Raw genomic sequence first — 26,752 nt, forward strand, 5'->3', positions numbered from 1 at the left:
TAAAATGGCCGAACACGATCCAGCAGCATCCGAGTTAATCTTCCTTAGTGAAAACCGCATGGTGTTGTTTACACTGGAGACGACTGTGTGTATGCATATGCATGTGTGTATATGCGTGTCTGTGTGTGTGTGTGTGTGTGTGTGTATATATGCATGTGTGTTTGTATGGAGAGCGTCCAGAGCTGCAGAACTCACTGTTCTAGTCTGCAAAGCCCGGGCAGTTACAGTGTGTATGCGTTTGTGTCAGCATGATGGAGGAGAAGGGTGTTACTCAGACCTAATGAATCCATCTGCATTCAACGGGCATTCTTCCTCTTGTTCGCAGGCAGGAGCAAACGAGCGGCGACCTGGGAGCCCGTCCAGCGGTTGGGTGGGGGTGGGGGGGGGGCTCAGGCTCAGTTTTCCCAAAGCAGACAGAGCGAGGATAAACGTGGATTAGTTTCAAATTCACATTCATTTTTCCCCCCCTCGCTTGAATATTGGCTGTTTTTAAGAGGGTGAAAGCCATAGAGCCACACAATCATCCCCCCCCCCCACACACACACACACACACCACCATCACGTCCTGTACCGTACTGTAGATTCACTCCTTTGTGCTTTTCAGCGACGACTGAGAATCAGGCGAGCAGGGTTCGGCACCGAGGGCGAGGAGCACCACAGTACAGCCTGTGCTCCAGGAGAGAGGCAGCCACTGATGTCCTCACCTCCAACTGACCTGGCACCCTGGGCAACCTCAATGAAGAATGGATGGAGGGCAGGAGGCGGGGGGCGGGGGGGCAGTATGGAGGGGGAGACTGATTGGCACTGAGGGCCCAGTCATTAGGATAATGAAGCCAGGGCAGAGTGGAATTAGGGAGACCTCTAGTGGCTGAAGAAAGTTAGAGCAAAATGAAAACATGCATATTTTGAGTTTTTAGACACTAACTACATTCAATCTTAGCTAACTCTATATTCTGCAATTTATAAAATGGCACAACATTGTCTGTTGATAACTTTTAACACATTAAACTGTTGTTTGGGATTTGTTCCTATATTCGCTTAATTATAACTGAGCAGACTCTTGTTTTCCGAGATCAATTCTGTTTAGCTGTTCTATCAATTAAACTTTTGGATAAAAGCAGCAACAAGTCAAACAGTTTTTTGTTTTGTTTCTTCAGTCATTTATTTATACAGTTTTAGTTGAGTTCAGTTAATGATGGCGTTTGCTGTAGCACAAAATGTTTGTTAGTGCAGATGCAGTTTCCACTTATGACCGTTTGGTGCTACAGAGGCTTTGTTTAATTTAAAATTGGTTTTAGAAGAAATTGATTTTTTACAGAGGTATTGATCCTGACATTAAGAACTTGTTATGTTGAAGTTTGTGTGGAAAATACCTGTTAAATAGATGATACAAGTCAATGCTACTACCCAGGTCCATCTCTTCAGCCTGAATAAAGCAGTGCGTCTGTTTAAAACTAATAAAGAAGCTGACGTGAAGTTATGAGTGTGTGACTTCTCTTTTATCCTCTGGTGGAGTTGAGCAGTGCAGTGCTTTATGAGGGAAATTCAAAAAAATATGAAAGTGTGTCCAGCCTGAATTAGAAGCAAGTGAGCAGCAGATTCATTCAGGGAAACCAAGCACGGACATTCCTGCTCCAGAGCACAGACATGTTTACACCTCGGACAAACTGCTGGAGTAATATTCAAAGAGGCGACATTATTCAGTCCCTTCTTTTTCATATCAAGAAAAAACACATGGAGAAAGAAATCAGAGCTCAGGTTCCATCTTATTCACTTCTGTAAGATTCACATCACTCTCTTTAATATAGAATTCCAATCCAATACTCCAAATATAGTGAATAAGAAAACATCTTCATTATTAGAACCGTTTCCACAGCATTTCAACAAGAGACAGAAGTGATTGTACAAATCCCACTGTTCTGAACCGTGTCCTCTCATAAGCACGTTTCTTTTAGGGTTTTAAAACCTGTGTAATAATAATCAATCTGTGGGCAAGTGTGTCAATAACTCATCACAGATCATCACACGACACATCTCCTCCCTCTAAAGACACTGTTCTTACAAGTGATCAGTATTGTGCATTGTTTTCCAAGTTTTCCTCTAGAATCCTCCATGTGTGTGTACATATTTAACCTCTTCTTGAAGGTTGTAGTGTTCTTATCCAAGAAGACAGTCGGAGAATCTTCTTTAAATTGTCTCTCACATATGCAATTTTAAATGGTTCTCTCCGATCTCCAAATGTCTTGAAGCTGGAGGTGAGGCATGAAAAGTGTCTGCTCAGCCCGGCCTCTGCTGATTTGGAGTCTGTGGAACAGGTGACTTCTGCCTCAGGTATTTTAAATTGCTGCTTCTTTTTGTGCAAACCACAGGGTCAAGGTCACATATTCTTTTTCTGTCCTGGTGGTTTCTTTTTGGAACTGTGTGACCCTGATGAACCATGACGTCCATCCAGTCCCAGTGTTTACGATGAAGATGAAGAGGAGGAGAAGGCTTTCAGGAGCAGGTCAGCAGCCAGGCCTGGAGAGATGGCTCCTTTGGTGACCTCCGCCTCCAGGTGGGGCAGAGCCTCCCTGACACTGGGGTGATTTCGGAAATGGCAGAGGACGTTCTCCTGGATCAGACTCCACATCCAAACCCTCTGCTGGGCCTTCCTTCGGCCCTGCAGCTCACCGCTGGCTAACATGGCGTCCCTGTACGACTCTATCGTGGCCCACAGCTCCGGGATGCCCTCACCGGTGTAAGAGGAGGAGCGCACCACCTGAGGAGGGGGTGGGGGGAGGAAGGGTGTTGGATGCATGTGTGAATTTAAATCGTTTTCTTTTCCAGCAACCAGGCTGTGATTCTGACTCTTTGACTGCTCAGCCTGAGGAAGACGCCAAAGACACAGCGACTCGTCTTTCTATCCGTCTTGGATTTTCAGCAACGTGTAGCATAGAAACACAACAGTCAAAAACAACTTACACAACAAATACTATGCAAAACAACTGTGAATGTTATGATTAAAAGTGTAAAAGTTTGGGAAAAAGTACAACTAAAAATGTATTTAAGTTTACAAATAAAATGTATTGCTTTTAATGTTATAATAAAAAAGCTCACACAGAAGTGATTGTGCCTCCGATTTGACAGAAACACAAAAACAGTCAGAGCAAAACAAGGACCCACTAAACGTCTTCTATGACAATGACCCTCGTGATAGAGAATATAAACAAAATGAGGCTGGAGGAGTAAAATCCAGACTTTAGTGTTAACGTCAGACAAACCTCACAGATTCTCTTCAGAATGTTTAAGTGTAATGACATTACATGAATCATCAGGAGATAATTTGACATCAACTGGCAATTTGACAAGCTGAAAGTGACTGGCTGGTAAATATCAGAGGCCTGTGATCAACAGCCATTTAGGAGTCTTTTAATTACATCATCAAGTTAATCATTTTACAAGAACTGGATCGGAGTCTGATGGAAGAACAGGAAATCAAATGTGAGACCAACAAAATGTTGTGTTCACCATTTATCTTCTGTAATGGCCTGAATTAAAGAAATAAACCTACTGTTGTCCAGTCGTGCTCATAGTTCTGGTTTAATTTGTTGTGGATTGAAAATGCGTGTTGTGAGATTTCTGCTTCAACCCAGAACAGTGGAAGTGAATGGAATTTTGTTTGTTGTGCATTATAATTTTTTGGTTTTACAGAAACAATGTCCCTGCTTGTCAAAGATTATGTCCCCATAAAAACTGCTGATATAGAAAGATGTTCTGATACAATAGTAAAAAATATATGTTTTTGGTAATCTGGAAAAATAACCTAGTATTACACTTTCATAACATTGGGGGACTTCTAAGACAGTGATCAAGCTCTACAGTCAAACCAGTGTAAAGTGACGTCAACAAGTTCATTAATACAACACTTTATAAAGTCAGAGCTACAAGTGTGTTAGAGTTACAGAGAAGATGACAAGAATAAAGGAGCAAATATTGTTAGATCGTTAGAAAAAGTCTTGAGATCTGATTTGATCGAGTAAAACTGAAGTCACAGAAAACATGTTTCTTCACCAGGTTTCAGACCTTTAATGAATCTAATAATGAATTTAATGAATCAATCAATTCAAACTGTTATCGATAATATGAAATATAAGTGACAGTCCTTACTGTTAGTAGTTTTGATAGATATGATCAAACATGTTTTCATGCAGAGTAGACGTAGACAGCTAAAGAAGAACGGCTGAAGGTGAAAAACCAAGAGACTAAATCAAAGGGAAGGAAGGAAGGAAAGAGTAAAGAGCGACAGAGGCTGTGAGAGTAGCTTCTCAGCTTGTATATGAACGTGCAGGTTTAAAATGAGCTACTGTCCTGACACAGCAGCCGAGTATTCAGAGAAGTGGGAGTCAGGGGTGGGGGTGAGGGAGGGTGGGGGTGAGGAGGGAACAGCCTGCTCAGGGGGCAGATGCTGCATCGGGCTGGGAAAACAATGGGACGAGGGTGGGCAGGTGAACTGAGACACGCAGGGAGGAGGAGGACACTGCAGCCATGAGGCTATGACATCATGACCATCATCATCATCCCCCCCCACCATCTCTCGGGTCAGCTGACCTCTCAGTGGGACGGCTTGTTGGGTTCACACAGCAGCTGTGGCTGCACAGTGGGTTCAGTGTTGAACACTTGCCAGTTATCTTTTTTTTTCTTTAGGCCTTATCATTCTGCCGGCGGCTTCCTCCCTCACTACTCTGTCAGCTACAGACACACAAACAGACAGATACACACACACAAGACACACAGAAAGACACACACAAACAAACAAACATAGACAAAGACACACAGCCATTCTCTTCCACACTAACCTTTGGGTTCCAGGATCTGGACTGCCTCCTGAGCAGCTTGAGAGCGCTGGTGTATTCGGTCTGGATCCTCCTGGCCGGCACCACCAGGTCTCCATCCGACTTCGTCACCACCACCAGGTCGGCCCTCTCGATGATGCCCCTCTTGATGCCCTGGAAAGAGACTTTGACGTGAGCGAGGGCAGTAATCAAATTATCAACAGTAAACATCAACGCAAAAAAACACACAAACATGAAATCCAGAAGAAACATGTAATGTCTGGAGCCTCTGACTCTGATTTGCATTCTCACATACAGCCCCTCTAATTTTCAGGAGATTACTCGGAGTTCAGTGCATGTCTGAAAGCATCTTTAATAAATAATAAATCTGATGTCGGGATACTTATCCCACAGAGGGATCTCTGCACAACGTAATGGATGGAGTCCTGTTTGTTTGTTTGTGTTATTGCTGCAGGGTTAGTAGAAGAAGCCAATAAGAAGTCATTGTGTTTCTCTCTGTTCATCCCTCACTGATGTTTCAGCTTGTTTAGCTCAGGTTTCTGTATCAAGCTTTAGAGGGGATGTCATTATTTCACTGACACACGTCACACTCTACCTCAACGCAACTGAACGTCTGAGTCACAGAGTTTTAATCTTCTGCTGGATATGTGAAATATTCTACTTACAATTCGCATAACATTGTTTTTAGATTCATGTTAGCTATAATTACGATAATTAAAACAAATGCCACTCGAAGAGCTTAATGACCATAATCACCATAATATTAATCCTAATGGCTGAGGGTAATTGAGCAATTCATTTATCTAATTAATAAATTGATTAGCATATAGTTGTCGTCAACATGCTTATCTTTACATTTAACATGGAAACAGTGACCAGTTTCTCCTTAATAACTTAAATTTGAAAATGTTTAAATGCAGCACGGTGATTAAATATGTAGATTAGATTATCTATTTACATTAATATTCACACAATTAATCTTGTACTTGTAATTAATCATATTTATCATTCATTTTGGTGAATCTGTGGTATAAGAATGAAGAGATAATCTCTAATGTTATAGTCACATGATCAGTGTCTAAACATACTGCAGACAAATAATAGCACGGAACAACCTTTAATAAAACTGTGACAAATGATGTCGCTTGTAAAACATAGTGAACATCATTCAACCGAAACAGCAAACCTCTTTTGCTTCATGAACCTGCTGCTGTGGATGTTATTCACTCACCTGGAGTTCGTCGCCCCCTGCTGGTGGAATCAGCAGCACAAACATGTCGACCATGTCAGCCACTGCAAACTCCGACTGGCCCACACCTGGAAACACAGACCGGGAATTCTAACATCAGCATCACAACAAAACGTAAAGCTGATAGACAGAAAAATATCACACAAGATCAACGACTGCACAGCAGGGTGTCGTTTCAAAACCCAAGGTCTGGTTTCCACACTCCACTGTGTATGAAAAGGAGAAAAGTCAAACTAGATAAGCATCAAGTTTTTGCTTGTTCAGAAAAGCTGTTGACTAATCATGAGCTCTTACAGTCCTCACAGTGAATAACTTCTTGGCTCTGGGGACACAACAAAGGTGTCTGATGACGAGGAGCAGGTGTCAGACCTCAACACTTAGTAACCACCAAACTGTCTCTGTGGCACCAAGATGGGAAAGAACTGAGAGATGCAACAAATCCCAGACTAACATTAAATACTTAACTTCACTCATATTTCCTGATTCCAAAACTTGTCCACATTCTTTAAGCAGAGTGAACAAAAAGCGCCCTGGGTCACATAAAGCTGTGACAACATTTTAAAAGCTAGTGTGGACTGGACTGATGCACTTAGAGTTGCTATCGGATCACCAATGGGCAGGAGGATCTACAGACTCATTAATTTGGTATCTTTGCATTATAATTAGGTCCCTGATTTTGACTGGAAGACTCAGATACAAGGTTGATGTTTGTTAGAGAAATCTCATTTTCAGCTTGACTCAACTTCGTGATAAATACGTAAAACCCAGCGTCTTACCTACTGTCTCCACCAGGACGAGGTCATATCCTGCTCCCTCGCACAGAACCACAGCCTCGTTGGTGGTTCTGGTGACTCCACCCAGTGTTCCTGAGGTCGGGGACGGCCTGATGAAGGCGTTCATGTCTCTGGACAGTTCGGTCATACGAGTCTTGTCCCCCATCAGAGACCCTGCAACAAGAGGCACTGAGGCAACTTTTCCTCTGAATCATATGATCATGATGTGTGTGTGTGTGAGTGTGTGTGGGAGGATACCTCCTGTAGTGCAGGAGGACGGGTCCACCGCCAGCACTGATACTTTGTGTCCACGTTCTGTCAACATCTTCCCCACCACCTCGATGAAGGAGGACTTCCCCGCCCCAGGAGGACCCGACAGACCTGAGACATCGGGATAGAGACAAATATGTTGTGGTCAACAACAATTTAACCAAAATGCTTTGTTTTCCTGATATGCTTGAAGACTATAAACCTAAAATGTCCCTTAGATGAGTAAGAACTTCTATTTGAAACCACACAAGTTAAAGCTTAATAACCAGGCCAACTTCCTGATGATCTTAAAATGCAGCAAACTTGAGTCACTTTCAAGTAAAGGTCAATTCTTTGTTTCATGTTATCCAGCAATGGCTCAGCAAAGAGAAAAGGGAAAGTGTGCAGATGTGTCTCTAGATAGAAGGGTTTTATTTAGACACATCTTTGTGGACTAACAGGACAGGATGTCAGTCCACTGACCAGAGTCTCATCAGAATGAAACACTGTCCCTTAATCTTGTCTTCACTTGACCTCCTTGTGCAGAAATCCCAGCCTACACACACACACCTACTCTGAAGGCCACGGGCTTCCCTCCATTCCCAGCCTCCTGCTGCGTCCTGTAGGCCAGCACCCTCTGCAGCAGCACCTGTGCCAGCTCTCTCTTCCTGGGATGCCGCGTCTCCACCAGAGTGATGCACTCGGCCAGAGACGCCCGCTGACCTCCGATCAGTCCCTCATATAGTTTGGTCAGCAGTCTCTGCTCGGGGCTGCTCAGGTCCTGTATGTGCTGGCTGAGGGCCGTGCTCGCGTGCCTGCGGTGCTGGCAGCTGGGAACCGAGACGGGGATGCGGTGACAGGGGAGGGAGGCTGGGAGGACCCTCTGGTGGAGGCAGCACGTCCTGGTGGATGAGGAGGAGGAGGAGAGGATGTGGCGGAGGAGGGAGAGACCAGACCGCTCCATTTTGTGGAACATGTGGGGGATCTAGGAGGAGCAACATAGGGATATCACACATGAGCCATACAGACTATTCTCATCATTTAAAAATGTTTTTAATCATTTTCTTAACTCTGTTATTATCTTGCTCCAATGTTGTCTAATGCTGTTTGTTGTGTTGCCTTCAATTCTTCATTTTTAACTTGTACAGCAGCTTGGAACTGTGTTTTCAAATGTAATCAAAGGTTGTCATCATTATTTTTAAGATAAGCTTCGATGTCTTGAAGCTCAAATAAACGACCAAGAGTGAAGAGTGAGAATGAAACCTGAACAGAAATGATTTAGACTCTTAAAGAACCTTCTAACCTCAAATTAAAGTCTGAGCTGTTCATTACAAAACGCTTATTTTCCACTATGCGTCAGTTTGACGACACGTGAACGCAACATGGGCTCATAGAGTAAACATAAATACAGTTAGAGTGAAAATATAAAAAGTTATAAAAGATTTAAACAACAAACAAACGACACATAACAGGAATTCACGCTGACCTCGAATCAGTTGCACCACAGCAGCCGGTGTTCCATTCATTCTCTTCCGGTTCCGCTGACGTGCGACACAGCCCCCCGACAAATAGTTCCGCTCCGTTTGAATCACAAATGTATTTCCACGACGTCATTCAAGGATAAATGTGTAAAATAACAATTTGTGAGAAGTGAAAGTGTAAAAGAGATTTTGTTAAGAGTACTAATTGAATCAAACGAGAATCTAAAGGTGACAGTTGACAGGTTGAACCAGCAGAGGGCAGCAGAGGTTCATCTGAAAGATTCTTTGACCTGAGCCAAATATAATAATCGAGTTTATTTAATAAAAACTGTGGTTTATTATTCCTTCAGTGTTTACATTACTTGGGTGAATAATAGAACCAATGCTCATGATAATCTGAAAGGATTTATTTATTTAGAATATAATTTTTATGAGCCCTAAGACTAATACAGAACAGGTTATAAATCAGTGGGCAAACCTGTAGAACAGGTTAAATACCAGAATCAAGGAATTTTAATAAAACCTCAACTTTCAAACTGTGTTCTATATAAAAAATAAATCCTAGATCGTAACATGATATATGTGTTTGGACTATTCTGTTAAACAAATGTGTGTAAGTCTTAAAAAATATATTGATTAATTTACTTGTAGCCCAGTTTTTATCCCCTTTAAAGAGAGTTTTAAAGATTAGACAATGATCAACACATTTAACTTTGAGTTTCGAATAAGACATTTCTAGGTTATTAAACGCAGTAGTAATATTTTTATTTATTTCTCAATCTGGTGATTGTTTACAGGTTAGATAAATCTACCCTACAACAGACTGGATATAAGGAGACACCCTGGATGAATCACAGGCCTCAGACGTGCAGGTCAGACTGACACACATAGACTTTCACATTCTCCATCTGACGTGTTCGTCTGTGGAATTTGGTAGAAACATGCAAACTCTTGGGAGGCAGCAGCGCTAACCACCATGCAACCATACCACCCACATGTGCAGTCGAATGAAGCTCCAGCAGGAACACACACACACACACACACACACACACACCAACACACTTTCAGTCAGTGATTTCTAGGGAATCTTCCTAGAGGACTGCTCTAAATGTTCCAGTCCTGTCAGAATGTGTTTCCATGAAATTGACTGGAAATGCAATCATGCTTAACAAGAGTACACTTGGTTTTCAGATGCATTTGTAATTGTTGTGCATCCCTAATTTAAGGTCTTCTCCCATACACACACATACACACACACACACACACACACACACACACACACACACACACACACACAGTGGTTGATGTTTCCCTGACAATACTATGGTGCATGTCCTAAGCATGTGTGGCCTGTGATGTAAGAGACAGAAAGAAATGCCCCGACACAGTGTTCATACAAGAGACAAACGCGTGTTGCAAATAAAGAAACAAATTTATTGATTCTTCCAGTAGAGACTTGATATTCATGGAATAAAACTGCTTTTCTGGGAGCTTTACTGAGCAAACACATAAAGAGGAAAAACAAAACAAATCAAAACAAAAAAAGTGCACACACAAAAACAAAAGGAGACATGTTCAAAAATACAAAAAGAATGTTAAGAGTATAACAGTTGAATAGCAAAGAGGATTTTGCGGAAAGCACAAAAGAATTGAATGGCAAAAATCTGCCATTTCTATATATAAAAAAAAATAAAATGATATTGGGACATCAGTAACCGATAACCCTCCTCTCGGCCAACAATTAAAATTTGAATGCTCAACATTTTCCCATAACAGTCATTAAACAAGTTCTGCTAAGTCAATGTAAGAAGAGAATGAAGCACGGCCACTGAAATATTTATGTCCTCAATGTGACTCCATTTTTGACACATCGTGAATTTGCTGCAGAGCGAACAGCAAAGGACAAACTAACCTCTGCCTCGTGTGATGCTCAGCTACCAGCCTTAAATGTGTAACACTACACTAACCAAACTATGCTTTGCCAAACCAGACTGCACGGCACATATTCTAATAGTGAATATATCTAAACACTTTTCTTTTTATTCCTTAGAATTCATTTGAAACACGAGTATAACACAAGATGAGCAACATTTAAACGTGAGCCATTTAGGTCTGAAATGCCCTTTGAGTGCCACGCCCCACACTAAACCCCACCCTGAACTCTCAAGCTCCCTTTAAAATTTGCCCTCCTACTATTTTACATGGTTTGTGATACGGGATTTCATTTATTATATGTGAGGAGACTTTGAGGAAACAGTATTCCTGTGTCCGGAGATGATTTAAATTTGTTTGTCATACTGCTCGTCCTCCAAGTCCCTGCAAACTTTGTACATGTTCTAAGTACATTTCCCTTCCTCCTCGTTGCAGTCAGACAGGAAATAACAGCCAACTGCAAATTTCGGTGACCTGGAATGTCCCATATATATTTAAACTACACACGTGTATCTGTTTTTTTTTCAAGTGGGAATATTTAGATGTAGACTAGTTATGATTCAGAATAATAGAACAATCAAAAAGAGACGTGTGGGAGCAAGAATCGGGGACGATACCTGCGCCATGATGAGTGTGATGGTCTAATTATTACAGTTGGTCACAAAGATCAAGTATCTTCCAGTTGCATCGCGCTCACTTTACTCTCCCAGTCTGTAAATGTGCCCAATTCAGACGTCCTTCAAGTAGAGAACAAACCAACCCATTCAACAACCCGTCCAACTCGACAGGTCCCAGATCAGCCTGTGTTTCAGTCTAAACCTCTATCGCTTGTTGACTGAAAGACAAACCAGTCTGGGACCAGCTTGCCCCTTTTCTTGCTACTTAGACAAAAATGCTGGGGTGCAGACAGCCACAGGGCCGAGGACGGTGGGGCCTAGGAGACGGAGGATATATCGTTGTGGGGGGAGCCCATCTGGGTTAGAACCTTGTCCAACCACTGCAGGGGACCGTGCAGGTGAATCTCAATCCAGCAGGGGGTGCTGGTCACGTCCTGCCGGTGGTACTCTGCTCCCCAGCCCTGGAAATCATGGAGACACACGGTTTAGGATGAGGGGGGGAAGGGGGGGGGACACACAACTCAGTCTCATGTTTTAAATAAACTCCCATTTCACATTATTTGGACTTTAAAGTATGAATGTGGGAATTTTCACAAAAAAATTTAAGATCTGAATTTTTAAAACACAGTTCCTCTTGTGCTGGTGACTCAACTAAGAAGCTGCATGGGTGCAAACATTCAAGTCAATGAATATTTAGTTTCTATAATATACTGCTCACTACACTTAACTATGTTATACATTTTTATTCAAAAGAAAGTAGCTAATGAGGAGAAAACACATAGTTGTTGCTGATTTTAATTTTACAGCAGGAGAGTAAAAGATTAATTCTTATTGTTTTCACCATGAATGTTACTTATGATAAAACTACTTTTATGTTAATGTATTAAATAAAAAATGTGTTTATATGTAAAATAAACTAGGACAACAATTCCCGGATTCTTTTTTTGTTTAATCAAGAATGGACACATGACAACAAGTCAATACTTTTGACTATAGAAATCTGCACAACTATAAATCTCAACTGATAATTAGCACTATATATTAAACTGAATATTATCATAAAATGTTTTACGTTCTCTCCTTGTCTGAGCCGCTTACCTTCACGAAGCTCATGCGAATGGTGCACATCTTCGTGAGCTCATAAACGGCCTCGAAGCCGTGGTTGACGGACTGGGCCAGCAGCTCGGCAAACTCCTGGTTATTGAAAATCTTCAGGCTGCAGCCGCTGGGAATCTTACAGACGGTCGTGGGATGGAAGCCGTGGTGGAAATTACAGTTACGACTCTGGACGAAGATACTGCTGTCGCTCAGACATTCTGCGTACACCTCCCCACCCACGTAATAAAGATGGACACCTGGGAGGAAGCAGGAGAGGACAATGCGTCGGTGTTGCTGTCATCTGCAAATTCAAAGTCTCCTAAACACCATTGTGTTCATTCTAGAAATCAATTCACTAAAATGTTTGTTTTTGTCGGTAATGTCTCGTCACTGCTGGGGTTTGCATACTGCACCTTTGCCGATGTGCCGCCGGGTGTTCTCGATGGTGGAGTTGCGGTTGACGTTGGACAGCAAGCCGAGACAGAATCGGTTGCAGTTGTTGGAGGGATCTGTGAAGCCGTCGACCAGCACGCTGGTGGAGGAAGCCTGGAACGCCTCCCCGACACGATTGTTCAGCTCGTAGTAAACAATGGAGCACCAGTGCTTGGGTTCCTCGTAGGCCACGGGCTGCACATCTGCGCAGGAAACACATTGACAGGTCAAAAGAATGAGCTGAGTACATTGTACATGCAGAGACACACGCAGACACATTTAATGTGCTTTTAAGACTCCTCTGTGCAGACGAGTCGCCAGGATCCTCTGATCCCAGCAGAGGCTCGGCTGTAAATCTTACGCATTGTTATTTCTTCCAAATCATCCCCTGTAGCCCGTAACAATAATTTGAATAAACAAATAGGACTCACTGGCTACACTTGTGTACATTTACGCTGACCGAAATCAATGCAGATGCATCCTAAAGCATTCAGACTGTCTGTGGTGTGCATGCCAGCTTTTATTGAGCAGGCTGACAGTCGATAGAACGGGCCTGGCCTACTCTCTGTGCCTGGTATCTCGGGGTGAGCCAGTGCCAGCTGGCCTCACCCTCTCTGACAGAGAAGGGGAATAAATCATGTTTATCTAAGCACATACTGCTCCCAAACCTCCTCTGTGGCTCGGTACTGGCGAGCAGGTGTGTTTTGTCTATTCTCTTCCCAGCACTGGACTGCGAAAGAACTCCTCTGTACAGGATGCAGCTTGTGGAAAAGAACTTAAAAACTCCCCGTACTCCCACTTCGAGCAAACATTTCAACAGCTCTTCCCGCTACTGTTGTCACCATGTGCTGAAACTCTGGGCCTCCAGAGCATTAGGGATAAAAAGAGAGTACACTTTGTAGGTCAGGTGTGGAAACAAAGGTTCAGACAAATGTCCGGCTTTCAAATTGACTTCCGCAATTAAACATTTTGAAGGTTTGTTATACTTTTATTTAGCTTTAGTCCATTGTTCATTTTTGTTTTGTTTTTATGTACTATAATATTGTGCTCTGGGACACTGCTGCCTGACAACACAACAAACATGAGACAGTACGATCAGACATTTTGTAAACAAGTCAACAACAGAGCCTGAGTATTTCAGTCAGAGGGCTCCAACATGAAGGATCCAAACAAGAGGTTCCAAAATAATTACCACAGTATAAAATAAATGTAACACGAAAAAATGTCACACTTTACATTAAAGCAGTGTATATTTACCTTGCCAGGCTTAAAAACAACATTAAAGTTGCACTGCAATCACTTTGTAGATTCACAGACATTGGAATGCAGAACAAACAGAAAGTGGGAACCACTGAACTAAATCAAGGTAAAACCGAAGACCCTCATAAAACATGACATGGACCACATGACAGCTTCCAAGAAGTGAAGCCAAGGCTAGTTGCCTCCTCCATGTTCGTGGATGGGACATGGACCAAACTCGTAAGTCAAAGTAAACGTGAAATACATTTTTATTTTTATGTAGTTCTTATCAAACTGATGTATGTCCACGCTCATGTTTTTCATAGTGAGTTTGGTTTTAATTAGTTATTTAATGCTATGAAAAAGGAGTGAAACGTCCTGATTGACAGCTCGGACTGACTTGTGATTGGTTGAGTGTGAACCCTCGCTACAACAACTCCTTTCCCTGATCACTACTGTGGAGATTCTGGCTCCAAACTATGTGTTCGGGACAAAATGGCAGCTATCTTCACATACAGTCTTTGAGTAAAAGCAAAAGTGAAGGCACTCGAAATTTCAGCAACACTCCCTCTTTGGAAAGGGAGATTGTCTCTGCCATGAACAGTAAGTATGGTACAACAGAGCAAAATACAAAATGTTGGTGTGTGACGGATGTTTACATTCCATAGTTCTACTTATCCCATTAGCCTTTGTTTGTCTGACCTGGGGATTTATCTAGAACCAGTCTGCTCTTGTCTTCCCCCATCACATTTTCCCAGGACTCAGCAATAAACTTAGGGAGTATGTTCTTATTATTACCAATAGAAATTAGGGCCCAAACTATAAAACAACAGAATTTCCCCTCAAATCAAAAGTCTGGATCCCATTACACGTGCATGGTATGGTCTATTACAAATTCATGAACGCAGTGCTCAGATGTGTCTGCCCAATGCCATAAAGGTAAAACCACAAAGTCGTGATAGCTGCAATTATTGCACCACATTTCAGATCTGGAAGTTGGAGGTAATTAGTGACTCTTAATCGTTAACGAGTTTCGAGTCATTACCACCAGCAGAGGTGACATAAGCTCTGGCTTTTTATGGGTCTCATAAAACCGCTCTGAGGCCGAGCTTCATTGGCTGAATCTTTGAGCTTCCCCTGGGTTTGCACCCGCAGACAAAGCCTCGCTGTAAACGAAAGAGATCTTTTTCCACTCGATGTGCAGGTCTGATCTGACAGAACGTGGCTCTAACAACCCCAGAGAAGGGTTCTCTCTCTTTTTTTTTGTATTTGGAGTTTGACCACATAAGAAAACCTTTTTTTTTTTTTTTTAAACAACCAGACTTCCCAGAAATATTTGCACCTGCAGATCAAGGCAAGCAGGTGCAGACAGTTTAATGTCTGCGATGTGTGAACACAAGGATGGGTATGTGTGTGTGTGTTAGTGTGAGATTGAGAGAGAGAGTCAGAGAGCGAGAGAGAGATAGTAACTCCCATGGTTACCTGGCCGGTTGTTACTCTCTACAGGCAAGGTCGGAGCCAAGAGGTTGGTGTCCATAGGCTGGGGACAGTCCTGAGTCATCTGCTCCTCGGGGGGCATGTAGGCCGGAGGCGGAGTCTCTGCATCGAGAAGAGGGCAGAACAAAGTACAATTAGCTTCTGTTGAGCTTCACTACAGAGGACGAGGAAGATGAGCGGATAATCTTCTGCTGTATCTAACCTGGCATCTGGAACGGACTGCCGGGGTCGGAGCTCGATGGGGAATGGGGGAAGGTGTTGCTGCTGCCGCTTCCCGGGGAGTTTGGGTAGCTGTTAGCCGGCGATTGCGGGAAAGTCATCGTGTTGGCCTGAACAAAGGACTCCGGGAAAGTGGCATTCTGGGGCATGTGCGGCTCATTCTGCTGGAGAGGATTGCGGAAGCGAGGCAGCATCGTATGCTTGGCGTTGAACTCGCTGTTCCTCGGGACCAACACAGGCGGCAGCACTGAGGAGAAGGGCAGACGTAAAACAAATATTTAAAAAAAGATATATGAAATATGATTTCCAGGGTGCAGGAGGGTTACATTTAGAAATCCTTTACAAATGTATCGACTCATAAGTAAACAGAACACCCATGTGACACAGAGGGCTTTTAAAGCTGTTCTAGTACCTAAATAAACCTGTAGGAGACTGATTAGTGTCGGTGATATACAGTTTATATACTGAATCTAAATTTGTCAGTCATCATGCTGTGTAAACCAGCTGTCTCTCTGACCACACAGGGCATGTGAGGTCACCGCAGGCTATGTTGTCCACTAACTGTTGAGCTGCTCTGACTGTGAAGTCCTAATCACCTGACTGAAACACATCTCTACAGTAGATATTACCCATGATCCTCAGCTTGCTGAACCAGAAGAGCAGCCGCTGTAACAAATACACCAAGAAGTCTTCATATTTTAAACATCTCCTCACTTAATATTGGATATAAACGCTGTTTGAAATGACTATTAAGTATTTTCAACTGATTAATCGTTCAGCACTATTCTTGAACTTGCAGGGCCTGGTTCTGACAATTAAAGCTACAACCCAGAGCAAGACCACACATTCAGGGTGAGAAGCTGGAAGGGAAGCAGTACAACTCTCCCTATTCCACGTTAGTGGATCAAATTAATGTTCAAGCTGTAAAATGTTGATTTAAAGGAAAATCTCCATGTCTTAGTTGTATAAAGACCTTGTTTATGTGGATTAACATCTTTAGCTTTGCCTAAATTGATTATCAATCCGAGAAGTTAATATACAAGCCTTTTGCTATAACGACCCACTGAATAAAAATGAATCCTTTCATCAGTGTAGAAATTGTGCACAATCAGACACATGCAAAACCTTCACATAAAAAATTCATTAAGATTTTAGTTATTTGAATCCAACGTCATAAACAATTTCTGACACTTTTTCTGACTCAACATTCTGAGTGCAGATGTCCCTGCATTTTTTACTTTAGGTCAGCTTCCGGCCTGTTAGTTGGTGCCAGCAGCATTTGGCCCAGACGCTCCGGTTTCTGCTCAGAAAAGACACTGTGAGGCGAGGAATTCATCACTCAGGTTAAGTATCCTGGCTGATGTGAGGTCTGTTCAGGTGCAGTACAAACCACAGAGATACGCTCCACTTGTTTCTATAAATACCTGCGCAGATAAATAAAGCTGGTGCAGAAATGTTAGACCGGGGGCCCACGCTCGCTGTCAGTGCTGCTGCAGGTAGACCATGTGTGCTGCAAGGGACCCGTGCATCAACCAAGCAGTTTATTGCAAAGGTTATATGTGGAGCAGGCGGACAGCTGTGGTGTCTGGTGATGGGAGATTGACAGGATGTGTGGGTGTGTGTGGGTGTGTGTGGGTGTGTGTGGGTGTGTGTGTGCGTCGGCGGGTGGCATTAAGAAAGAAAGGGAAGGGGAAGAGGGGGAGTGTGGACAGACAGGTGCTTCTGGGTTGAATCACCTTAGCCCCCCCCCCCCCCGCTGTCTTCCACCCGCTACTAAAACAAAAAGTGTGCGAGGCAGGCAACGACTCTTTCCTCCCATTGTGTGTGGGTGGCCGGCTTCCTGTTCCAGCCATCCTGAGAGAAACGGTGCATGCAGCCGCGTGTGAATGTGTGTGCGTGCGTGTGTCCTTGTTCTAGTAACATGGTGCAAGTATGAGAGTGTGTGTGTGTCTGTACATGTGTGCCTAAAAGTGAAAAGGGGGGGGGGGGGGGTTCAAAACAAAGCCCTCATTCTGCCCTAGATGGAATTTCCTGCTTCACACACACAGATGAACGAACACTCACACACACATACACACACACATGTTCCTTTACACACTTCTGATCATGCTGCACACAGCAGTTTCTATCTCGTCAGCTCATCTTCACTTTCTCTCAAATAGTAGGATCCACCATCTTTGCATTACAGGCTGTGCAATGAAATAAGGCCGAAAGGGTCAGTATCTTTTTCTGATTCTCTCCTTGAGGGTTTTTTCAGAATTGATTTCTCTCTGTTATTTTATCTATTAGAATTTATGATGGACTTCTGTGTGTTGCCTTTCATTTGCTGTCTTGTTTTTAAGAAAATCTGGATTTCTTTTAATTCAGTTTAATTTGAAATAGTTTGAGTTTCCATCAATGAAATGATCCTTGAACTCCTGAAACTGTCCTGATACTGAATCTGATACCTCAATCATCTGGTACACATGTCTGATTTAATACTCAATTTTTTACCTAATTTAAAATGACAATATCTTAATGTGTAGTTATTTTCATGTAGGGTAGCATGAGGTCATGCATAAAGTATTATCACACTAACATTGTCATAGAATCTGTATTTGAGATGTATCTGTTCTGTCATGGCTGATCTGCTTAATGTCATGATCAGCACTGACACAGGTTCAACCTTTCTTTTTTCAGTAATGTAGAGCTCACCTGGACTGTCCACTCGTTTGTAGTGGTAGGGGTTGATGCACACGTCCTTCTGTTTGGAGCCAAATGGGTACTCGCAGCACTCCAGGGCCTTCAGCTCGTGGTGGGACTGCAGGTCGGGCCAGCGCCACACCCGGCAGTAGATGACATGCGGCAGACCTTTCCTGTGGGACACCTGCAGCCGTCCGTCCAGGGAGCGGGGGATTGTCACACAGTTACTGGGCTGACCGGGGCTGCTGAGGGCCCTCTCCAGCTCCTCCATGGCTCCCTTCTTCTTTTTCAGCTTCTTGACCAGAGCTTCCACCGCCTTTTCTGCCCACTTCTCTTCCTCGTCTCCCTGCTTCCAACCCAGCAGCTGTTTGACCGCTGGGCCAGTGAAGGAGAAGAGCGAGGTGACGTTCATGATGGACAGGCCGCCCTCCTCCTCCTCCCTCCCTTCAGTCCAAAAGGAAGTGTGAGCAGTGAAGGGGGACAGTCCAGTCTCAGAAGACAAGGGACGATATATTACTTTAATTGAGTCTTTAGTTTTTTTGCAGTTTCAGATAATCCTCAACTTCAAAGGCGTGGGTCAGATCCTCTTCACATCCACTTTCTGTAAAAAAAAAAAGAAAAAGGAGAGGTAAGTTAACGTCTATGAGCAAACATCTCCTTCGAAACTCTGCAGACCAACTCAACTGGCTGCATCCTTTCTCTCACAAAGTTCCTGCAGCTGTGGCGAACACCGACCCCTTCTCCTTTTACCTCACCGGCTCTGATGTCTCACCGGAAAAGCCTGTGATGAGGCGGTGATGTTGGTTATAGCTGTTACGGCCACGTCAGTCATTGGCTTCTGGGAAAATGGCAGAGGAGCCACAACAGACGCCCTCCTGTGAACATCAGTCCCGACCAGACATTCTGCAGATAGCTTCCTGTCCGTATGGCTTGTCACATTACCACCACTCGATAGGTCATTTACAGCAAAGAGGTTTCACATCCAGTCTGCAGCCGACATAACTTAGGAGACCTGCAGGTTTAACGCCTGATTCACTCTCTGAGGGTTAAAATACATAAGTGGAAGCTCAAATAAACTAGCAGCTGAAGAAATTCTACATCCCTGCTGCTGCTTTTTTCATTATCAATAAATCTTCTGTTTCCTTTCTCAATAAATGAAGTAAGAAAAAAGAGAGAGTCCAAATTAACATCTTCAGATTTTTATATATAATGCATATTATGCTTATTTAGACAACATCAATCCAAAGATATCAAACCAGTAAATTATTGAATTTGAGATACAAATCTTTGATATTTCTGCGTTAAAATTACAATCAAATATGTGACCCCAAATTCTGTATTATTATTATTTAATTATTTAATAGATACACTTGAATGCTATGATTTAAAACTTGCTATACAATGATTAAGGAATTAAATCCTTAAAGTTTGACTTGATATGCCGACTCGAAGTCCAAGCTTACATGAGATAAGAAAAGGTCTTTCAGATTTCAGATGTTCTCTGAAGCTTTAACATCACCAACCAACAAACACTGGTAATGAGCAGGAATCTGGCAAAGTGTGGGACGATAAAACGGAAGTGCACATAGAGCCCAGGATAAATGTGCCCATTCACTTGGGTCCCACGGGAGCAATTCAGCAGCCAGGAGGTGCACAGAGGCCAGCTTTTAAACAGGAACTCTTCCAGTTCCACCATCTTTTCAAGTTTTTTTTTTCTTAAATCAATTAGGGAGACAAAACAAAGTTATGGCTGAGGTTTGGCCGCACATAAATGTCCAGATGTAGTCCCAGAATCGAATAAACAGCTTGTCAGAGATCCACCACCTTTTATCCATAATGACTCACGGGTGAGGATGCATCACTCTCTGACAGTAAAGCCTGCAGTATATTGGATTTCCAATGAGCAGGAACAAATACATCATTAAGACTGCTCTGCAGTTATTCTTGGCCCTTTCAGATTACGGGATGAACGGAGATTTCTATCTTTGTCAGCGACTGTATCAGGAGAGTGCATCATACTGACACACAGGGAAGTTTGATGAGCACAGGTGCTGACTACAAAGAGTGCGTGGACACTTACAACTGCCCAACCCCACTGACTGGAAGCTGCAAGTTACAGCTATACTTAGATTAGACACTCAAATCATACTGGCTCATCAGAAGAGAGGCTGATCCCCTGTAACTGAACAACTATATGAGCTCAGGTGACATATGAGTGGACCAGGGTGGGTCTACAGGCGTTTTCAGACATGACCTCTGGGTAGAATCTGAAGAATTGGCTACGGAGTTTACCCGTAGTTTGCCTTTTACACATGCACACCACAGAGGGAGGTTTACTGCACAGACGCGTTCACAACAGCATCAAATCCTCTGCGTTATTCAGGAGAGAGGTGGAGCAGCTGGGTGCAGCAGACAGAGACAGGAAGTGACGTATTAGCTCTACTGCAGAGATTCCAGGAAGTCCAGTGCATGTCTGAAAGCAGCTTGTGTGTGTGTGTGTGTGTGTGTGTGTGTGTGTGTGTGTGTGTGTGTGTGTGTGTGTGTGTTTGTGTGCTTGAAATTAAGTGCAAGCATGAAACATATAAACACAGGAAACAGGCTACGTAACTTATTCATATCAGTCATCTCCAGTGACCTCACTTCCTCTTGCTGTGCATAGCAGTTTTTCAACAGGTGTGGGGTGAGTCAGAAGATTTATAATTTCATTGTGGAAGAGAATCAGAAATGTTCCGTCATTGAAGTGTCTGAACATCTGTGATGTTTCTTGAAGCTTCATTCAGACTCATCCTTTATTAAGGATGGTTATAAAGGCAACACTTATAAGTCATCTTCATCCCCATCTCTCAGGAGGACATCATAGCAAAGGCCAAGTTAGCTTTTAGCTTGTTGCCTGATGTGATGACTTCATATTGGGCATAAATGTCACAGTTTGTCTGTTCAACTTGTTAATAGCTCGTCAACAATGTAAACTGAAGCTTTCTTTTTTATTTTTAATAAAACCCAATTGGTTCAAGTTGAAAACTGACAGTGTCTGCTTTGTGCAGCAGAAAAGCAAAGTCACATCGGATCAGGGACAAGATGGAGGATTTGGTGTCGAAAGCAAAAGCTCCTTGTCAGAAATATTCCGGAATTGATCCAGAAGTGAATTTGATAAACGACTAACGAGACAAACTGCAAACTATGTCTGATGAAGGTGGCAGCATCTGGAAGTGACACTTTTAATGTACACACACACACACACACACGCCTACAAACACACCAATAGAGTTAGGCTGCCAACAATCAAGTCTAATGTCAAACATCTAGTGAGTAAAAACACAGTACAGATATTGGGCCTGCACATCTTTCCTTGTAAAATGCCCAGTGTAAACAGTAACACCAGTGTCGTCCGGACTTTACGACCCAGTGAGAAACATTTCCACACAGTGGCGTCGCTATAAACTGATGCAAAAGTGACTCAACACAACCTCACACAAAGCAAAACATGTACTTCAGAGCTGAATGCCGAGCATCACAATAAAACACCAGATTTGTTCCAGGGTCACCACCCACACACTGAGGCAGTCGTTCTGATCCACTCTCAGCCACCGAGCGGCTTTGATGGCCTCTCACTGACAGTCGGCACTATCAGCACAAGTTCAGGCCTCGCCGCACAAAGACACTTTAATCCGTTTCAGATGTAAGACTCCAGAAAGTTGGGTTCACAGTACTCTCCTGTCGTTCAGCTGCAGCTGGAGACCATATTACTTGGATACTGACAGTCAGTGCTGTCTGACTGGTGTCCTGACCACATGCTTATTTAAAGGGTCTGATGTGGCTTTGTGCTGCGTCTTTGGACAATGCTAGTTTTAGAGTTGAGGCAGTCAAAATGTAAAGGCGCCATTGTGACCCCCTGTTCCTATACCTGTGTATAGAATGGGATGATGGCCAGACATGAACAGGGTTTTGGGGACCAGCTTCCTAAACGATTCCCATGGACGTTGTTTTGATGCTTGTCAGTCAAAAGTAAGGCTGAATAGATTCAATCAAACACAAGCTCATCATTAAACATTCTGACTCACACTTTTACACTCAAACATTTATCTCACTTCTGATTTCCTGTGGTATATTGAGTCACTGTTAGCTCATTTCTCTAAATATGAAAACAAAAATCATGCATGCACCACATTCGTCTAGGAAAAATTCACTGAATTGAAAGTTATTTCTGTGAACTGACTTTCAACTGCACCTGTGCTGATCCGTTCCTGTTGCCATATTTTTTTTTGTGCTATTATTTATGACTGAAGGTATTCCCTGGCACTTGATTTTTGAAATCCTTGTTCTCAATCCCATAAACAAAGCTTTGATTTTCAGATGTGAATCCTTCAAAAATGAAAGATTTGGTTAATGACTTAGACTTTCTAACCACGAAAAAAAAAATCCTCTTACAACTTCCTAGAGCCCAAGGTGAGCAACTGTTTGCTTTGTTGCTCTTTTCAAACATCTAATTTTATAATAATATAATAATAAACTTGATTTATATAGCACTTTACTTAAGCATGTTACAAAATGATTTAAAAAAAAAGGAAAGTCCAACTGACAGTCCAAAAGCATCGATATTCAGTTTAAGTCAATTATCCAAATTATTGTTTCATTTTCTGTAGATTTTGTACAAAATTCCCTTCCCTAATTATAAGTTGTTGTAGATACAATCAACATGTTTTTTTGGTGGGGGGGGGGGAATTGAATATCTTTGTGTAATCATCAGTTGTTGTGTCTAATCACCTGCGTCTAACCCGGGCAGTTACACAGATGCCTGCACACACCATCATTTACACGAGAGCTCCATAAAACCCTCTGACATTCCCTACAGCCGAGTCTCTATTGCGTTAGTGGTAGCTTGTTATGGCCATCAGTTGGCCCATCAGGCAGAGACTGGGGCTAATGGTAGCACAGAGTGGGATCATGCGACACTGACAGGCGGAGGCTTTGGCCCACCTGGTGCGAGCTGTTAGCCACTACACCAGCCCCATGGATCATTTTGCACCGCTCCAGTGTCTGTTAATCAATTTAGGTCTGGGCTGTGTAGGATGAGGAGGCAGTAATGATGCTCTCTGGACCCTCCCTGGGGACGGGGCATTATAAAGAAGCTACATTATTTATCAGCAGGGTCCTGGATCGGGCCTCCATTAGCCTCCGCTCAATGGAGTCACCGGCTATAAACAGAGGAGTGCAGGAAGAGAGGGAGAGTGATAGATAAAGAGAGAGAAAGAGAGGGAAGGAAAGAGGGCATGGTGCAGAGAGAGAGAGAGAGAGAGAGAGAGAGAGAGAGAGAGAGAGAGAGAGAGAGAGAGAGAGAGAGAGAGAGAGAGAGAGAGTGACGGCAAAGCTTGAGATCTAAGACAGGGAGAGTGTTTTGGAGAGAGACTCATGTATCTGCTCTCTTCACTGAGCACTTCTGGAGTAAGTGCCTTCAAGGGTCATTACCGAGTGAATAGTGACACTACAAGGATGCAATGTGTGCTTTTTCACAAATACAAATCATGACAAGGCCTTACTGAAGAGTCCAGACATAAGCAGCTACTGTACAGGAAACTGTACCCGTTAAAAAAAACCTGACTAACGATGCAGAAGTAAGAGTTAAAAGGTCTGAAATATTTGTCCAACCCCTTAGTTTGACTAATTTTCAAAAATTGTTTGATCTACAGGTCACAACTGTCCGCAATGTATCAAGTACTGTAATACTCTACTGTACATTGAGCACTAGAATACTGTGATGAGCTGGTTCCTCTTCATTCAGACATTTTTGGTAGGAAATGGTTCAGACAAATTATCGACAGATCAGTGGGATTCATCTGTGGGATTCTTTAAATTTAGTAATTAAAGAATTGTGCTTAAACCAGAGTGAGACATTTTACAGTTGAACAAAATGACCAACTTTCAGTATCACGTCTCTGCCAACCAATGGTATTAAGTGTCTTCATGGTAAAATGGAACTTATCACTATTTTGCCCTTTCTTGCAGTGTTGACGAATGGTCAGAAACGTGAGGATTATGATGTCACATAAAGTTGACCTTTGCCTTTTGTCTGAGCAAAGCTTGAAATAACCACAGTTATGAGGCGTTGCTACTATTAGTCACTACACACGACACCGACCTTAAACTCACTGCAATCCCTCATCTTCACAAACACTTACACATCTCTGGCCTGGTAAAAAATGACATTATCACATAAGTGGGTGAAAACTCAGTGGTCAGTATGGTAAAGACATGGAGAGAGGGGTGGGGGTGGGAGGGAGGGCTGAACTGGGATCAGATTCTCCATGCACCAGTCACACTAGTCCACACATGACTGTAGACATAACTAGCAAACACATGGGGTCTCAAGCAGCTATCTCAACCACGCTCGGCACTCAGTGTTGGGTTAGTGTTGTGTTAGGGTGGACACCTCACCCCGACACATGGCCGGCTGTGTTGTCGTGACGGCACAGACACACAGGAGGACATTGTTCACTACTGTTGTGACTGATTCTAAGGACATAGGAATGCTGCTAACCTATATTTACACCTTGTAGTCGAGTGGGTTTTTTTTGTTGCCTGATGACTGAGAGATAGATATATAGATAGATACATAGATAGATACATAGATACATAGATAGATAGATAGATAGATGAATAGATAGATAGATTGATAGATAAATAGATGAATAGATAGATAGATAGATAGATGAAACAAATACAATTGTCGTGCTATGTTTTGTGTATTTAAAAAAAAGGAAACAAAGCTCATAAAACCCGTCATATATCTGCATTTTCCATTTATTTAAAAGCCTTCACCCTGATTTCAATCCTATAAAAACACAATTTGTCAAATATTTCCAAACCAGGTTTGAAGCTGCATACCTCGAGAAAACGCAGGACGATAAAACAATTGGAAGTAAATCACGGACAAGGACAAATTCCTGTCCTTTGGGTAATCTGATATGTCATCTTCAATAACGTCAGGAGATCGAGCCTTAGCTGCTGTTTGTCTCTCTCTCTCTCTCTCTCTCTCTCTCTCTCTCTCTCTCTCCTTCTCTCCTTCTAGCCTCTCACACATAAACACTTACACACAGGCAGACACACACATTCATAAACACATTGACATAACTAAAAACACACATGGGACACATGTCGTCTGAAGCGCTGCCAGTCTGCAGCCGCCAGAGGAAGAAGTGAGGACGACAAGGAGATATGAAAGCATGGCATGTGGGGGGGGGGCTAATGGGGTATTACACTACACATACTCCTCGTTATTCAGTAAGTTCATCTAGTGGTATGAAATAATAAACCATTTTAAAGTGTATGTTACAAACAGCCCACCCACCCATCCATCCATCCATATCCTGAAGCTACAATCTAAAACCATGTGTTTACTTCTATTACTGTCTTATATAGAGAAGAAATGAAAGGATAAGTCGATTAATTGATTAATCACTGACAGATTTGATGACTTCTTTAAGCATTTAAGTCATTTTCAAGCAAGAATGCATCAAACACAGTTTCTTGCTTCTGAAACGAGAGGATTTGCTGTTTTTTATCATTGTCAATTCTATATTCTCTATTTTAGACACATGGATACATCACATTAAGCCATAGGAGGTTGTGCTGTTCTATTTTCACATCTAATCAGCATTGAATCATCAATAAACACAAATTAAATCACTGCCCTGTAGCTTCACACTGTGGCTTTAAAAACAGCAGATGAATGTGTATTTCCTGCAAAGGAACTCAACAAAGCTTGTATTTGAATGAGGTTTGGGCTGATTCCAGAACAGTGGATGCAGTTTATTCTACATTTACAGTGACCTAGCATGCGTTATTGTAAAGGCAGCTCTGCATTTAAAGCTCTGTTGTTTCCGCAAGTTGGTTCACATCTTGTAGAGACATGTGTTTGACACGTTACAGCCACAGTTTGACATCGTGAGGAGAGAAGGAGAGAAAGGAAAAAGTTTGAAGCTGTGGAGGTTGATCAACGTTTGGGGGGTGGGGGGGGGGGGTCTACTTTTCTGTACAAAACGCGTATCCCCCTTGGCGGAATCACACACGGAGAAACTTTAAATTTAGCACATTTATAAGACAGAAGTTTAACGTACCTTTTCTTTCTTTCTTTCTTTCTTTCTTTCTTCCTTCTTTCTTTTCTTTTCTTTCTTTCACTGCAGCTCTCTCCCTCCCTCCTTCTCTCTCTCTCTCTGTCTCTCGCTCCCTGGCGTCAGTGAGTCGCGGAGCCGCCTCACCCTACGCCCGAGCGCCAGTATCACGCCGCGGGGGCTGCAGCCAGCCCTCCCCCGACAATAACAAGACCTACTTTTCACACATGCAGCATCTTCCTCACTCAGCCTGTGCGAGTGGTTTATGTAAGCGAGGGGACGATGCCAGCTCTTTATTTTCATCTCGTTAGTTTGGAAAGAGTGTTTTTCTCTTGTCTTAATTT

The 26,752-nt window shown here is 42.8% G+C and overlaps 2 protein-coding genes across 2 annotated transcripts; both read right to left on the bottom strand.

The window, feature by feature from the left end:
• Nucleotides 1–1,747: 1,747 nt before the first annotated feature.
• Nucleotides 1,748–8,623, bottom strand: mmaa (metabolism of cobalamin associated A). The gene is made up of 7 exons (XM_053417949.1): nucleotides 8,590–8,623; nucleotides 7,674–8,088; nucleotides 7,113–7,235; nucleotides 6,858–7,028; nucleotides 6,064–6,149; nucleotides 4,836–4,985; nucleotides 1,748–2,758 (listed from the first exon to the last, which is right to left on the bottom strand). The coding sequence occupies exons 2-7, from the start codon at nucleotides 8,077–8,079 to the stop codon at nucleotides 2,462–2,464; spliced, it is 1,233 nt and encodes a 410-aa protein (XP_053273924.1). The 5' UTR covers nucleotides 8,080–8,088; nucleotides 8,590–8,623; the 3' UTR covers nucleotides 1,748–2,461.
• A 1,374-nt stretch (nucleotides 8,624–9,997) lies between these two features.
• smad1 (SMAD family member 1) lies at nucleotides 9,998–26,516 on the bottom strand. Its single transcript, XM_053419225.1, has 7 exons — nucleotides 26,415–26,516; nucleotides 18,313–18,901; nucleotides 15,602–15,865; nucleotides 15,385–15,501; nucleotides 12,645–12,866; nucleotides 12,232–12,488; nucleotides 9,998–11,594 (listed from the first exon to the last, which is right to left on the bottom strand). The coding sequence occupies exons 2-7, from the start codon at nucleotides 18,710–18,712 to the stop codon at nucleotides 11,451–11,453; spliced, it is 1,404 nt and encodes a 467-aa protein (XP_053275200.1). The 5' UTR covers nucleotides 18,713–18,901; nucleotides 26,415–26,516; the 3' UTR covers nucleotides 9,998–11,450.
• Between the last annotated feature and the right edge of the window lie 236 nt (nucleotides 26,517–26,752).

This window comes from Pleuronectes platessa, chromosome 3 (assembly GCF_947347685.1).
Source record: "Pleuronectes platessa chromosome 3, fPlePla1.1, whole genome shotgun sequence".
Taxonomy (NCBI): Eukaryota; Metazoa; Chordata; class Actinopteri; order Pleuronectiformes; family Pleuronectidae; genus Pleuronectes; species Pleuronectes platessa.

What these genes read in the sequence shown, in the direction of transcription:
- mmaa (XM_053417949.1), bottom strand. Translation starts at nt 8,079, where the DNA reads ATGTTCCACAAAATGGAGCGGTCTGGTCTCTCCCTCCTCCGCCACATC. An exon ending in GTCCTCCTGCACTACAGGAG is followed by an intron (nt 7,029 to 7,112) that starts GTATCCTCCCAC and finishes CTCTTGTTGCAG; the next exon opens with GGTCTCTGATGGGGGACAAG. An exon ending in CAGGGGGCGACGAACTCCAG is followed by an intron (nt 4,986 to 6,063) that starts GTGAGTGAATAA and finishes GTCTCTTTCCAG; the next exon opens with GGCATCAAGAGGGGCATCAT.
- smad1 (XM_053419225.1), bottom strand. Translation starts at nt 18,712, where the DNA reads ATGAACGTCACCTCGCTCTTCTCCTTCACTGGCCCAGCGGTCAAACAG. An exon ending in CAAACGAGTGGACAGTCCAG is followed by an intron (nt 15,866 to 18,312) that starts GTGAGCTCTACA and finishes CCTTCTCCTCAG; the next exon opens with TGCTGCCGCCTGTGTTGGTC. An exon ending in CAGTCCGTTCCAGATGCCAG is followed by an intron (nt 15,502 to 15,601) that starts GTTAGATACAGC and finishes TTCTCGATGCAG; the next exon opens with AGACTCCGCCTCCGGCCTAC.